A 16,072-nucleotide genomic window follows, 5' to 3' on the forward strand; every position below is an offset into this window, starting at 1 on the left:
ATTTTCAGTCAGGGAGAGAGGGAGTAGGATCAGAGAGAGCGAGAGAGAAAGAGAAAGAGAGAAAGAGAGAGTCTCTTTATAAAGCTCTCATAGTAGTCAACTCTTTATTCCACTATAGCAGTGTTTCCCAACCCTCTCCTGGAGGCACACCTAGCAGGTCAGGTTTTCAGGATTGCCGCAATAAATATGCATGAGATTGATTTGCATACCCTGGGTCTCCAATGTATGCAAATCTCTCTCATGCATATTCATTATGGATATTCTGAAAACCTGACTGGTTAGGTGTGCCTCCAGGAGAGGGTTGGGAAACACTGCACTATAGGAAGGCCAGCTAGTAACTCGAGGTGAGGTTTTGGTGGTGGTCTAGGGTTTTGGGGAGCAGTTTTACATGCATAGTGAGACATACGAACAGCACACTACACATCACTGAAGATTCGATGTGATTTGGAATGAGGAAAGTCACACAAAGATGAGATTTCTACAATGTACTCTCACCCTAGCTTGATAAACTTAGAGTTAAATCTGGCATTCCTATAGTGGTATAGTTGACTACTATGAGAGCCTTATAAAGAGGTTATCTCTCTCTTTCCCCCCTCTCTCTCCAAAATTGAGAAATGCCTGATATAGCACACAGTGCAGTAACTCTTAAATTATGATAGCCACACCCCTTTTCCTTATTGCGGGTGTTATTCATGCAAGAATTATTGCATTTTGATGAATCTAGACCTTAGTTTATTTGCTCTTTGTTATAAAATGAAACAAACAACAAAATAAAAAAATTCTTTGCACACCAATAGTAAGCATGAAAATGAGTATTTTGTTTTTAAAATCTTTTTCATTTAAAGGTGAATTTTAAAAACCTGACATATGTCAAAACTATGAGATATGAAAATATGTCGGGCTGGCATGTGCTGAGCGAATTTTAAAAGCCACTCGAGTACACGCATATTTCCCACTATGGGGCAGATTTTCAAAGGGGTACGCGTGTAGGATACGATCGTACCCCCCCGAAAACTGTGTCCCGGGGCTTTCCTGGGGGCGTGTCGGGGGTGTATCATGGCAGCGCATCATCCGGGGGTGGAGCAGGGGCGTGGTTCCGGCCTGGGGGGCTTTCGGAGGTGTGGCCGTTGCCTCTGGAACCACTCCCGGGCCGGGGAATTGCGTGAGTTATGCCTGCCTCAGGCAGGCGTAACTTTTTGAACAAAGGTAGAGGGGGGTTTAGATAGGGCTGGGGGGTGGGTTAGGTAGGGGAAGGGAGGGGAAGGTGCGGGGGGGGGGATGGTGGAAGGAAAGTTCCCTCCGAGGCCGCTCTGATTTCGGAGCGGCCTCGGAGGGAACGGAGGCAGGCTGCGTAGCTCGGTGCACGCAGGCTGCCAATTTTGGGCAGCCTTGCGCACGCCGACCCCGGATTTTAAAATCCGGCGTACTTTTGTTTGCGCCGGTCGCACGAACAAAAGTATGCTCGGGTGTAGTTTTTTAAAATCTACCCCTATATGCACAAATAAAAAGTTTCAAAAAAGGGGAGTAACGTGGGCTTGGCCTGGGCAGGAATGAAACTAGCGTGCAAGTGCTTATGTGCACAAGCATGAATCGGGATCCCCTGATGCATAAATATCCTTCTGCTATGGATGGCATGTAAGTAGGGTTTTAAGGGTCAAGGCTAAAACGGAAAAAGGAAGATATTAAACTAGGGGGGTAAGAAGTTCTATTGCTGCTTACTTGGCTGAATTGGGAATGAGGTGGAACAACTGGTAATGGCATTGGCATGTGTGTGTATTAAAATCCCCCCACTTATGCAGTAGTAGCAGCATTTGCGCACATGGGCAAGTCCCCAATTAAAATTGCATGCATACATGCACCCAGTGACCCTATTTCACATAGAAACAGAGAAACAGAGAAATGATGGCAAAAAGGACCAAAAGGTCCATCCAGTCTGCCCAACCATGCAGGTGGCATCTGCCATGACATACAAGTTACCCCCATACTTAGTTAACCAAACCGTTAAAGTCGGGGCCCTTGTTGGTTGCTGTTTATTTTATTTATTTATTTAAAAGTATTTATATACCATTTTTTAAAAATACATTTTATCAAAACGGTTTACAGGAGAAATAAAATCAACAAAATTAAAATAAATAGTAGAAAAAAGGTACATAAAAATGGTATATAGCTACCTAGGTAGCTGATTTAAACAAATTTTTATCTTAAACAAAGAAATTTATGCCTTGAGGAAAAGTGGAGGGGAAAGGAGGAGACGGGTCAGGAGAACAAATATAAGGGGATGAAAGTTATCTCTTAGAAGAGCAAAATTGGGATGAATCAAAATATCATGAAGACGTGAGGGGAATGAGGGGAGGTTGAGTGGTGAAGGTTGGATGAGTTGGTGTTATGTTGAAAGCAAGTTGAAAGAGATATGGTTTGAGGGATTTTTTGAAATGAAGTGGATTTGATATTGAGCGAAGGAAAATTGCGAGAGAGTTCCACAGTGAGGGTCCTGCTACTGAGAACGCTCTTTTTCTGGTGATTTCCAATCTTGCTAGTCGAGGTGATGGTATATCAAGTAGGCTTTGTGTTAATGATCTTAAATGTCGTGTGGGTTTGTAGATGCGGAGTAAAGAGCAGAGCCAGTTTGAGTCCAGTTCCCTGTTATCTCTCATCTCTTGCCAATGAAGCAGAGAGCAATGTTGGAGTTGCATCAAAAGAATCAGGCTTATTGGTTACAGATAGTAACAGCCACATCAGCTAGTTCACCCCGTGCTTATTTGTTTTCCCAGAACGTAAAATTCAATGTTCTTGATGGTTGCTGTCTAATTCCCCTTTTCCCCCTGCCATTAAAGCAGAGAGCAATAATGGAGTTACATAAACCATATGAAGGTTTATTGGTTAAGGGCAGTAACTGCTACACCAGCAAGTTACCCCCATGCACTCTTGTCTTCATTTCCATCCTCTAGCCTTTAGGTATCCACAGTGCTTATCCCATGCTCCTTTGAAATCTTTCACAGTTTTTGTCTTCCCCACCTCCTTCGGAAGGGCATTCTATGCATCCACCACCCTCTCCATGAAGAAATATTTCCTGACATTGGTTCTGAGTTGTCTTCCCTGACATTTAATTACGTGACTCCTATTTCTACTGATTTCTTTCCAATGGAAAAGGTTTGTCGATTGTGCATCATTAAAATCTTTCAGGTATCTGAAAATCTGTATCATATCTCCCCTGCACTTCCTTTCCTCCAGGGTATACATATTTACTCCTTCAACCTCTTCTCATATGTCATTTGATGGAATCCACCCCACCATTTTTGTCACTTTTGTCTGGACCGCCTCCATCCTGTCTCTGTCCCTTTTGAGATATGGTCTCCAGAACTGATCACAATACTCCAGGTGAGGCCTCACCAAGTACCTGTACAAGGGAATTATCACCTCCCTTTTCTTACTGGTTATGACTCTATGCAGACCAGCATTCTTCTGACTTTAGCTATTGCCTTGTCACATTGCCATCTTCAGATCCTAAACAATATCACCCCAAGGTCTCTCTCTTGCTCCATGCACAACAGCTCTTCATCCCCCATCACATACAGCTCTTTTGGATTACGACAGCCCAGACGCATGACTCTGCACTTCTTGGTATTGAATCCCAGCTGCCATATCTTTGACCACTGTTCAAGCTTCCTTAAATCATGTCTCATTCTCTCTACTCCTTCTGGTGTGTCCACTCTGTTGCAGATCTTACATTTTATAACATGCATGCATGTATATGCTTATGTTATAAAATACCATGTCCCTGGCTACGAGCTGGCAAACACCATGCACATGTGCGCCCCCCTTGTGTCTGTTTAAAAGTTACCGTACCTATCAAAATAATGCATATTAGTTGAAAAATTTAAAAAAAAAAATCCTAATGAAACAAAAAAAGGAGAGGGTGAAATGAAACAAATTGTACCAAAAGTTTTATCGATGCACACCCCTAATATTTACCTTTACAATTTTATCAAGTTTCACATACTTCCTTATAATTGTCATTCAGAACATTAGAAAAAGTGTTAGCGTACAACAGTCAGAATAAATCTTGCAAATATACAGTCATTTATCAAAATGCGATGTGGCCTTATTGCATGCGTTAGGGCCTTATCGTGTGAGAAAACACCCACCCCATGCGATAACAGCCACATTGAGGTGGTATTGAAATGAAGGAAAGGGGAAGAGTGTGGGCAGAGTTTGGGTGGGATTATGGCCCAGCAGCACTGCGGGCGATAATGTTTTCCACATTATCGCTGGCAGCACCACGGGAAATAACACCATTTTTTCCCGTGGCACTATGTGTACAAAAGTGTGCGGCCCAGCCATAACAGCAGCGGGCAAAAATGCAATGCTGCGATGTGGCCGGCTGCACAATTTTTCTCCCATCCCTTTTTTTTTTTAACTTTGGCTCATCATTTAGCTATAAACATGATGGGGCGGATTTTAAAAGCCCTGCTTGCGTAAATCCGCCCGGATTTACGCAAGCAGGGCCTTGCGCGCCGGCGCGCCTATTTTCCATAGGCCTGCCGGCGCGCGCAGAGCCCTGGGACTCGCGTAAGTCCCGGGGGTTTTTTGTCGGGGGCGTGTCGGGGGCGGGGCCGACCGACGCAGTGTTTTGGGGGCGGGACGCGGCGTTTAGGGGGCGGGCCCGGGGGCGTAGTTTCGGCCCTGGGCGGTCCGGGGGCGATGCCATTCCCTCCGGAACCGCCCCCGGGTAGCGTCTCGGCGCTACCCGGGGCGGTTCCGGAGGGCATTTTTCCACGGATTGTCCACGGATTTACGCCTCCCTTTGGGAGGCGTAAATCCGTGGACAAAGGTAAGGGGGGGGTTTAGATAGGGCCGGGGGGGTGGGTTAGGTAGAGGAAGGGAGGGGAAGGTGAGGGGAGGGCGAAAGAGAGTTCCCTCCGAGGCCGCTCCGATTTTGGAGCGGCCTCGGAGGGAACGGAGGCAGGCTGCGCGGCTCGGCGCGCGCCGGCTGCCCAAAATCGGCAGCCTTGCGCGCGCCGATCCTGGATTTTAGAAGATACACGCGGCTATGCGCGTATCTACTAAAATCCAGCGTACTTTTGTTTGCGACTGGTGCACCAACAAAAGTACGCGAACACACATTTCTTTTAAAATCTACCCCGATGAATCTAGCTAATAGAGAAGAAGACAGGATGTTTAAGCTATTTTGCTATTTGGAAAGCATGGCATTTTCTATGGTTCCTTGGCCATGGATGCTCCTGTTAGCATCTCTTTTATACCATCTGGTATCTACCACAGCCTCAGTATTCTTCAAGAATTCAGAAACTGGTGAGTCTGCATAATTGTCAATCATCATCTAACAGGTGGGCTGCACCTAATTTCTGTAGTGTTTGTGATAGAATAATGCTAATATTTATTTATTGATGATGTGTAATATTTTACAATCTAATTTGATTTATAGATGCAACATTTCTTAGTATTTAACTATGATTTTTGTGTTACCAAGTTATGAATGTTAGAAAAGATAACCTTGAGCACTTTCTTCTCAGCAACTAGCAGCACACAGTACCTCACCACCATCTATTGTACGCTTCCATTTATTTTTATCTTAAATGCATTTTCTGGAAAAGCATTCTGTCAGGTTATACTGATTCTGCTGATTCCTAAGAACAAGGGGAAAAATAATGTATGAAATCCTTTGAATACAATTCAAGAAAAGAACCATGTTATATAATGTGAATAATAAAAGGGCTTTATGGCCATTGCTAATACTGACATCGTGTGAAAATGTATATCTCTACAGAGGCTTGAGGGTTGTAATGTGATGTTGCTATTCACATATGCCAATAAAAGTCATATAAAACATATGTCTATTAACCCTCAGGTTTAAAGGTGTTTGAGAGATGAGTTTTACTTTTTAATAAACTACATAATATACAGAGAATAATAACTTCTGTCAACAAGATTCTTGGCAGAACCTCATACTATACTAATGTTGTTTCAATATGAATTAACCTATAGATATAATCCTTTTCAAGTCTTCATAAAAAAAAAAAGAAAACAAAACTTTAAATGCTATGGTTGAAATCCTTGTTGTATTGTATATTAAGGAAGAAGAAATATATATGCTTAGTCTTGATGACCAAAGAAAACTTTATCAACATTTTCACGGTACAAGAGACCATGATACCAACAACCAGTGAAATCTGGCAAGCAAAGATAAGAGCGTCACTGAACAGAGTTATTCACATGGGAGACAAACCTATTCCTGTGCAGTTATTAGAGAAAAGAAAAATAATTAAAGAACTTTCATTCTCTGCTCCAAAATATGCTGTCTGAGGCAGTCTGCTGTGATGGCATGTTAGTTTCAAAACAGCGTTTGTGCCTCTTAGAGGGTTCTGCTCACTTTTCTACAGTTCTAAAGTTAAAGTGCTCATGTATCATTTATAAATCTTGAGGGGATTTCTTAGGTAAAAAAAAGTTCCTCATGTATTATTTCCTTATGGAGTTTGATGTTGTTACCTACATGTATTTTTTTATTCAGGGTAAAAGAACAAATTGTCCCATTGACAATGAAAGGAAAAAAGACACAAGCAAAGTACATTTGAAAAAATAGTTTACTGCTAAGGCGTGCAAGTCATGAAATTTACTATAAAAATAGGCAGTGTCCATAGGTTTTGTGCTAATTGTTAAAAGTTTGCCATGTATTACCTTATGTTAATAAATAGATAAAATAAATATACCTTCTGAATAAACCTAGTTATTCCTAAAGACTGTATATTCTGTGTGTGTCCAGGGACGGGAAGGGAGAATTAAAAAAAAACCAAAAAAACTCATCAAATAGTCGAAAAGTACATGGATACTTTTACCTCATGTACATTGTAGCAAATTTTCTAATCCCATGTATCTTTTCAGGCAGCCCCAGCACTGCCCCACTTCTCCACGAGGAAAATGATGCACTCTGCAGACAACGCATATTAATTTTCCCTGCAGAGGGGGAGGATTTTCAAAGGGGTTTCTCCCCCTCCATGTTTAAATCCCTTTAAAAAGCTTTCCCACCAAACTCTTGCATATCACAATTTTGTTCCACAGATGTAAAATTTTATACTGTAGTAAAATACAACCAGAAATGAAATTGATCAATTGGCAGAAGAATTTTTATCTGCTGCATATTCCTCTAACAGTGGTGAAATGGGCTGTTAGAGGAATATGCAGCAGATAAAAATTCTTCTGCCAATTGATCAATTTCATTTCTGGTTGTATTTTACTACAGTATAAAATTTTACATCTGTGGAACAAAATTGTGATATGCAAGAGTTTGGTGGGAAAGCTTTTTAAAGGGATTTAAACATGGAGGGGGAGAAACCCCTTTGAAAATCCTCCCCCTCTGCAGGGAAAATTAATATGCGTTGTCTGCAGAGTGCATCATTTTCCTCGTGGAGAATTGTGATATGCAAGAGTTTGGTGGGAAACATTAAAGGCTATAAAATACCTATTTGATAGAAAAACTGCTTCCTTTGTACACCACGTACAAAGGAAGCAGTTTTTCTATCAAATAGGTATTTTATAGCCTTTAATGTTTGTACCTCATTTTGTGAATGCCTTTCTGTCTTTACAGTGATTTTTCATCATTCTTTATTATTTTGACCTATCCACAGTAGGTTGTTTTTTAATTTCTTTCTGGTGGATTTATTAGGTTTATCTTTTTGTTGGGTTCAAAAAAAGTATGCCATCAGTAATGATTAGGTAAGGAAGCCAACTAAATGTGAAATGGTAATAATGCTCAATACCTAGGCTAAATGTTTTCATGAGAGAAGGTGAGGGAAAGGCTCATGAAAAGCCAGGGAATGGGTCCCGAGGTGGTGGAATGGATTACAAACTGGTTGATTGAGAGATATCAGTGAGTAGTGGTCAATAGAACCCATTCTTAAGAGATAAGACTAATAAGTGGAGAACCTCAAGGATTAGTTCTGGGACCAGTTCTGTTCAATATCTTTGTCAATGAGATAGCAGAATGATTAGAAGGAAAAGTCTGTCGTTTTGTAGATGACAAAAAGGTATGCGCAGAGCAGACACACCTGAAGGAGTAGAGAATGAAAAGTGAACTAAGAAAGCTTGAGTAGTGGTTGAATGTTTGGCAGCTGGGGTTCAATGCCAAAAAGTTCTGATTCATGCATTTAGATTACAGAAATCCAAAGGAGCTCTATGTGATGGGAGGGAAAAAGATTGATATGCATGGACAGGGAAAGAGACCTCAGAATGATACTGTCTGAGGAAAGTGGGAAAGGAATGTGACAAGATGGTGGCTAAGGCAAGGGAGATGCTGGGTTGCATAGAGAGAGGTATAACCAGCAGGAAAAAGGAGGTGACACTGCCCTTATATAAAAGTCTTTAATGAGGCTTAACCTGGAGTACTGTGTTCAGTTCTGGAGACCATATCTTAAAAATGCTAGAGACAGGATGAGGCAGTCTAAAGAAAGGCAAACCAAATGATGTGGGGTCTGCACTGGAAGACTTATGAGATGACACTGAAGGACCTAAATATGTACACTGAAGCAGATTTTAAAATGTGCGTGCGCGGCCTTCATTTCTGCGTGCTACCCGGCACTCACAAATGTACGCCCGATACTAAATCATGTGCGCGCAGCCATACACATGTTATAAAATCAGGGGTCGGCGCATGCAAAGCGGTGCGCACACTAGGGCACCTTGTGCACACCGAGCCCTCGGGGAGACCAGCTTGCTTTCCCCGTTCCCCCCCACCTTCCCCTCCCTTCCCCTCCCTTTCCCGCTCCCCAGCCCAAAACCCCCCCTCGTACCTTTATTTCACAAGTTACGCCTGCCAGAGGCAGGCAATCGAGGTCAAACCCTTGTAGGGACATAAGGCCTGTATGGACAGGCACAGCATTCGAGGACAGAGTCTATCCCACGTAGGGACATAAGGCAGCATTCGAGGTCAAACACTTGTAGGAACATACGGACAGGCACAATAATTGAGGTCAAATCCTTGTAGGGATATAAGGCCTGGACAAACAGGCACAGCAATCGTGGTAAAACCCTTGTAGGGGCATAGGCCTGGACAGACAGGCACAGCAATCGAGAACAGAGGTGAATCCCAGATAGGGACATAAGGCCTGGACAGACATGCCTAGCAATTGAGGACAGAGTCAATCACACATAGGGACATAAGGCCTGGACAGACAGGCAAAGCAGTCGATGTCAAACACTTGTAGGAACATAAGGCCTGGACGGACAGGCAAAGCAATCGAGGTCAATAACTTGAAGGAACATAAGGCCTGGATGGACAGGTACAGAATCTAGGACAGAGGTAAAACCCATGTAGGGGCATAAGGCCTGGATGGACAGGCACAGAAATCGAGGACAGAAGTGAATCCCACGTAGGGAAATAAGGCCTGGACGGACAGGCGCAGCATTCGAGGTCAAACACTAGTAGGAACATAAATCCAGGATGGACAGGCACAGCAATCAAGTTCAAACCCTTGTAGAGACATAAGGCCTGGACGGACAGGCATAGCAATCGAGGACAGAGGAGAATCCCATGTAGGGACATAAGGCCTGGATGGACAAGCATAGCAGTTGAGGTCAAAACCTTTTAATGACACATGGACTGGATGGACAGGCACAGCAATCGAGGACAGAGGTGAATCCCACGTAGGGACATAAGGCCTAGATGGAAAAGCACAGCAGTCGAGGACAGAGTCAATCCCAATTCGGGACATAAGGCCTGGACGGACAGGCACAGCAGTCGAGGACAGAGGTCAAGCCCATATAGGGACATAAGGCATGGACAAACAGGCACAGCAATCAAGGTCAAACACTTGTGGGAACATAAGGCCTGGACGAACAGGCACAGCATTCGAGGTCACACTCTTGTAGGAACATAAGGCCTGGAAAAACAGGTACAGCAATCGAGGTCAAACCCTTATAGGGACATAAGGCCTGGACGGACAGGCACAGCATTCGAGGACAGAGTCTATCCCACGTAGGGACATAAGGCAACATTCGAGGTCAAACACTTGTAGGAACATACGGACAGGCACAGTAATCGAGGTCAAATCCTTGTAGGGATATATGGCCTGGACAAACAGGCACAGCAATCGTGGTCAAACCCTTGTAGGGGCATAGGCCTGGACAGACAGGCACAGCAATCGAGGACAGAGGTGAATCCCACATAGGGACATAAGGCCTGGACAGACAGGCAAAGCAGTCAAGGTCAAACACTTGTAGGAACATAATGCCTGGACGGAGAGGCACAGCAATCAAGGTCAAAAACCTGAAGGAACATAAGGCCTGGACAGACAGGCACAGCAATCGAGGTCACACATTTGTAGGAACATAAGGCTTGGATGGACAGGCAAAGTAATTGAGGTTAAACACTTTTAGGCACATAAGGCCTGGACGAACAGGCAAAGCAATCGAGGACAGAGGTCAAGCCCACATAGGGACATAATGCCTGGATGAACAGGCACAGCAATCGAGGTCAAACTCTTGTAGGAACATAAGGCCTGGACGGATAGGCACAGAAGTCGAGGTCAAACACTTGTAGAGACATAAGGCCTGGACGGACAGGCACAGCAATCGAGGTCAAACCCTTGTAGGGACATAAGGCCTGGATAGACAGGCACAGCAGTCGAGGACAGAGGTCAAGCCCATGTAGGGACATAAGGCTTGGACAGACATGCAGAGCAATACAGGACAGAGTCAATCCTACCTAGGGACATAAGGCCTGAATGGACAGGCACAGCGTTTGAGGTCAGGCCCTTGTAGGGATGTATGGCCTGAACAGTGGAAGGACAGGCACAGTGTTTGAGGTCAGGCCCTTGTAGGGACGTAAAGCCTGGACAGTGGACGGTCAGGCACAGTGTTTCAGGTCAGGTACATGTGCTGCAGTGCTTATATTATCTGGAGCATAGGAACTAGCTGGAGTTGCTGCAAGGCTTTCAATTGCTTTTTTTCATCTTGCTATTCACAGGGAAAATTTGAAATCCCGAGCAAAGGCATGTTTACTTTCAATAACACTAGCATTTCCATCAAATCTGGTGCCAGCCTTGAGCGGTGAGGGCTTATGATATCCCCTGTCATTGAAAAGACACGTTCACTGGGCACACTGGTTGATGGACATGACAGATATCACTGAGCCACTTTGGCTAGGTGTGGCCAGACAGTGGACTTGTGTGCCCAATATGCCAGAGGATCTGTCTGCATTTTCTCTGTCGACTCTGAGAGATACCATGTCTCCTTTGCTTGGGCGAGCTGAGAGTCACTCATGCCAGCTGCTTTCTCTCTCGCCCGTCGCACAACAGATTAATCTTTATTGGCAACATGCCTTTGGCGTTCTGAAGTGGAGGAGGAGGTACTATCTGTCGCTGACACAGTGCTGCTCTCTGAAGTGCCCGCTGTTTCCACCTCTGCTTCACGCCTAATCTGTCTCTGCCTATGGCGCTCCTGTTCACGGACTTTTGCTAACAGCAAGTCCTTCACCAATAAGAGACAATCGTACTGTAGGGCGAGTTTCCCTTTCACATGGGGATCACAGACTGTGGCGCAGTCCATATGTATTCCACGCATTAAGAAATGTGGAAAGAAGGCAAAACGATTACCGTCATTGTTAAAAGGTGAGTTGAAAGAGTCTATTTTAGCCAAAAAAACACCCGTTACTTCTCTAACCAAATCTTGCGTTCCACTAAGAATTAAATCTAAAATAGCTCCCTCTCTTGTTGTTTCCTGAACCAATTGCTCCATGAAGCAATCATTTATTACATCCAGGAACTTTATGTCTCTAGCAAGTCCTGATGTTACATTTACCCAGTCAATATTGGGGTAATTGAAATCTCCCATTATTATTGCACTGCCAAATTGGTTTGCTTTCCTGAATTCCCTGCTGGGGATGACCTCTCTGCTAAATGTGGTTCTGGAGGGGACTTTGAAATTTGGAACAACGACCTTCAGAAAATGCTTGAAACCCACATTCTCCACTAACTGCAAGGGCTGGTCATCAAGGGCAATAATTTCCCCAATGCTCCTGGTTACAACTTTTGAGGCAGCCTGCCTCCTACCCCGGGATAGCATTAACACACTCCACCCCATTTCCTCCATGGTGGGTTGTCGCTTCTGCCACATGTCAGGGATTTGCTGGCCTGCCACCTGACTGCTAGAAGGGGATGAGGGCGTGGGCTGACTCTGCTGCTTTTGAACCACTTTATGCTGCTTGGAAGGGGTCCCCTGACTTCTACTGCCACCATCCCCAGATGACAGTAATCTTGTTGGGTGTTGACTCTTCAGTTGATGCATCATGCCAAAATTAGATAGATGTCCCATTTGCTTGTCTCTGCTAATATCCCTGGCACAGTAATTACACTGAGCAAATGCGGGTCATCCATCACTTTAAAGTGTCTCCAGATCGCAGATGTCTTTCGTGATCGTCCGTTCTCTAAAGCCTTGGAGGTGGATGTTGGCACTGGAGCTGGGGTAGTGGGTGCACCCTGAGAAGCAATGCCAGGGGCCTCAGTCACCCTCTGTGCCTGCGCTGACTGCTCTTCCTCCTCCTCATCGGTTTCATCTCTCCCCTGCTGCACTGAAGTGGAGGCTAAGACAGGACTAACTGATCCTCCCAAAGATTCGTCACCAATTACTTCTTCCATTTCATATGAGAATCCCACACAAGATAAATCTTCATCTGAATCAGAAGCAAACAATGGGGTAGATTTTCAAAGGGATACGCGCGTACCCCCTGAAAACCTACCCCAAACCCCCCCTGCACGCGCCGAGCCTATTTTGCATGGGCTTGGCAGTGCATGCAAGCCCCCGGACGTGCGTAAGTCCTGGGGCTTGCATGGAGAGGCATGCTGGGGGGGGCGTGTCGGGGGGGGCGTGGCGGTCGTGACGCGATGTTTCGGGGGCGGTGCCACAAACGTGGTTTCAGCATGGGGGCATTCCGGGGGCGTGGCCGCGCCCTCTGGAACAGCCCCAGGGTTGGGTGATGGTGCGCCAGCAGCCCACTGGTGCACGCAGATTTACGTCTGCCTCAGGCAGGCGTAAATCCAGCGATAAAGGTAGGGGGGTATTTATATAGGGCCGGGGGGGTGGGTTAGGGAGGGGAAGGTGAGGGGAGGGCGAAAGAAAGTTGCCTCCGAGGCCGCTCTGATTTCGGAGCGGCCTCGGAGGGAACAGAGGCAGGCTACGAGGCTCGGAGCGCGCAAGCTGCCCAAAATTGGCAGTCTTGCGCGCGCTGATCTCGGATTTTAATGGATACACGCGGCTACGCATTCGCGCTAAATTATAAAATCTACCCCAGTGATTGCACTACATTGTCAATGCTAAGTGTTAGTCGAGACTTCTGTCCCCCTGCTGCTTTTGCGTGTGGACATTTTGTCTGGCATGACTCAGCCTCCCTTTCCCTCACCTCCAAAACTACAGGGTCAGAAACATGTGGTGGCGATGGCGATGCATCATGGTCAGATTTCATTTTTTTCTGGATGGAACTGCCTGCCCCTATAAAGAGTTTAGATTGCAACAGGTGCCTTTTTAACTTTAATGGGGAGTGTCACTAGTGTCTTTTGAAGTGCCTCCTCTGCCAGGCCCAATCAGTCGACTACATCTAGCTTTCCCTGACATTATGGATTTAATGTCACTGCCTAGTGCCTGCCCACTGCCCACTGTCATGGTGCCTTGCTGTGCACCAATGTAACGCGTGTGGTGTGCCCACACATGCAGCTTGCTTGGAAGCACAAAAGAGGCAGACTGGGGATTTCACTGCACAGACCATCCCAATAATAAAGTTCAGTTTGTTAAACTACCCACTGCCCACTGTCACGGTGCCTTGCTGTGCACTAATCTAACGTGTGTGGTGTGCCTGCACACGCAGCTTGCTTGTAAGCACAAAAGAGGCAGACTGGGGATTTCACTGCACAGACCATCCCGATAATAAAGTTCAGTCTGTTAAACTAGCCACTGCCCACTGAAGCCCAGTGCACAGAGAGACTGAGTGAGTTGAATTAAACAAACTCAGTTTAAAAAAGCTGTAATTGTTGGCACAGCACGAAAATCAATGAAATATATTTTCCAATGCAAATTCTAGCAAAATTGAATATATCTCTCCTTGCTACAACACCCAAATGGTGCTTGCTTGCAGCCTAGCCCAGATGGTGAATGAAAAAAAATGGCACTGCTATCAGCTTCTCTCTCTGGCACACAGAGACCATCTCAGATCAGCTAAATAATAAACTGCTTAAAACACAAACAGGACTAGCTGGCATTGCAGCAAAATAAAGAATAAATAGTTTTTTTTTCTCTTTACTATCTAGCTTATCTCTCAGTGCAGCCTCCTTCCACAAAACCCTCCTCCCCACACCACCCCTGCAAAGAAAGTGCATGGCATGCCTCATGCTGAAGAATATATAGTGCTGGGTCATCAGTAAAATGGTCACCAAGCACTGAATGACAGCATGATTGGCTGCATTCAGTGCATTTCACAGAATGTAAGTGATGATATGCTGCATTCCGGTATCCGTGCCAACCTGTCTGACCCTTTTCTGTGAGTCACTGATGACTCACAGGAAAGGGCTGGTTTTTGGCTCTGGAAACTGCAAAAAGGCGTCCTTTGGGGTGGATTTTAAAAGGGTTACACATGTAGGTTACAAGCATAACCCTTAAAAAAAAACCATGCGCGCACTGAGCCTATTTTGCATAGGCTCGGCGGTGCATGCAAGCCCCGGGACACACGTATGTCCCAGGGCTTGCAAAAACTGGCGGTCCGGGGGCGGGGCCATTGGTGGGGCCACGGTCTGCGTGCGGTAGCCTTGTGACACGTGTATGTCTCGGGGCTTGCAAAAATTTTGTGGTCCGGGAGCAGTCCGGGGGCGTGGCCGAGTGCCCTGGCACAGCGGCCTGTGTCGGGGCCTACAACAAAGGTAGGGGGGAGGGGACGATTTAGTTAGGGTGTGAGGCTGGGTTAGATAGGGGAAGGGAGAGGAAGGTGGTGGGGGGCCAAAAAAATAGTTCCCTCCGAGGCCACTCCGAGCGAACTATTTTGGAGGGAAGGGGAAAGCCATCGGGGCTCCCTCGTGGCTCGGCGCGCGCAAGGGGGTGCACATTTGTGCACCCCCTTGCGTGCGCCAACCCCGGATTTTATAGGAATTAAAATTAAAATTGGCCCCTTCAAAATGGCAGCCAATGAATGCAATGGATGATAAGTTATATTCGTGGGGACGCACAATACGTTTTGCCTCCCCACGAATATAACGAATAAGGACATATACGTTGCGGATTGCCGATACGGCGAAAATGAATGCACACCCCTAGAAATGAGTCTTGAGTTTGCCAATGTGCTTGGCTAGTTCAGAGCTTTAGCATGTTTACATATATTTAAGCATCCAGATGGTTTTACTGTGTAGGATCCTATTTTAAATAGGGTGTTTTCACTACCGCTCATGAAAGAAAACAGAATACTCATTATTAGATTTCATTGTAATTTATATGTAAAACACATAGTTGTGATGAAATGAAATTATTGTAATTTAATAATCATAATAGACTGCTATATGACACATGAAATATACTTTACCTTCAGGATCCCTTAATACAGAGCCAAAGGCACTGATGATCATGTCTGCCCTCAGATGAACTCTTTGATCCTCATCTTCAATCCAGTTTCCAGTGTCATCTTGCTCTGTGCGAACAAATTGTACAGCTGTAATTTTTCCGCCTTTCACTATAACCTTCCGAGGAGACAGGAAAGGGAAAAACTCACACTTTTCCTCTTTTGCTAGTTCCATCTGAGAACATAAAAAAAGAATGAAAATGTGCTTTATAATGGTACTTGTTATGCAACCAGCAGACTTCTAAGACAGGAGTCATTATTAAATCTTTATGTATATATTTGATTTATATTGTTTTTCAGGCACTTCAAAGCACATTCCCTTTAGGTACTGTAGGTACAATCAGAGACATAACATTCTTTCAAGCAATATATTATAAATATTTACATGACAAATTGATGAGCAAATTCCAAATTCTGTACTAGATTATACAGTAGATTGTGTGGACTAAAAAAATTATTTCAATTGGCATT

General features: G+C 45.0%; 1 protein-coding gene across 1 annotated transcript in view; it reads right to left on the reverse strand.

The window, feature by feature from the left end:
• DPYD (dihydropyrimidine dehydrogenase) overlaps nucleotides 1-16,072 on the reverse strand; it is a 2,453,390-nt gene that overhangs the window by 1,185,915 nt on the left and 1,251,403 nt on the right. The window contains exon 11 of the mRNA XM_029618068.1: nucleotides 15,566-15,776. Within this exon, the coding sequence (XP_029473928.1) occupies nucleotides 15,566-15,776 (211 nt within the window). The remainder of the gene's footprint in view (nucleotides 1-15,565; nucleotides 15,777-16,072) is intronic.

Source organism: Rhinatrema bivittatum, chromosome 10 (assembly GCF_901001135.1).
Source record: "Rhinatrema bivittatum chromosome 10, aRhiBiv1.1, whole genome shotgun sequence".
NCBI lineage: Eukaryota > Metazoa > Chordata > Amphibia > Gymnophiona > Rhinatrematidae > Rhinatrema > Rhinatrema bivittatum.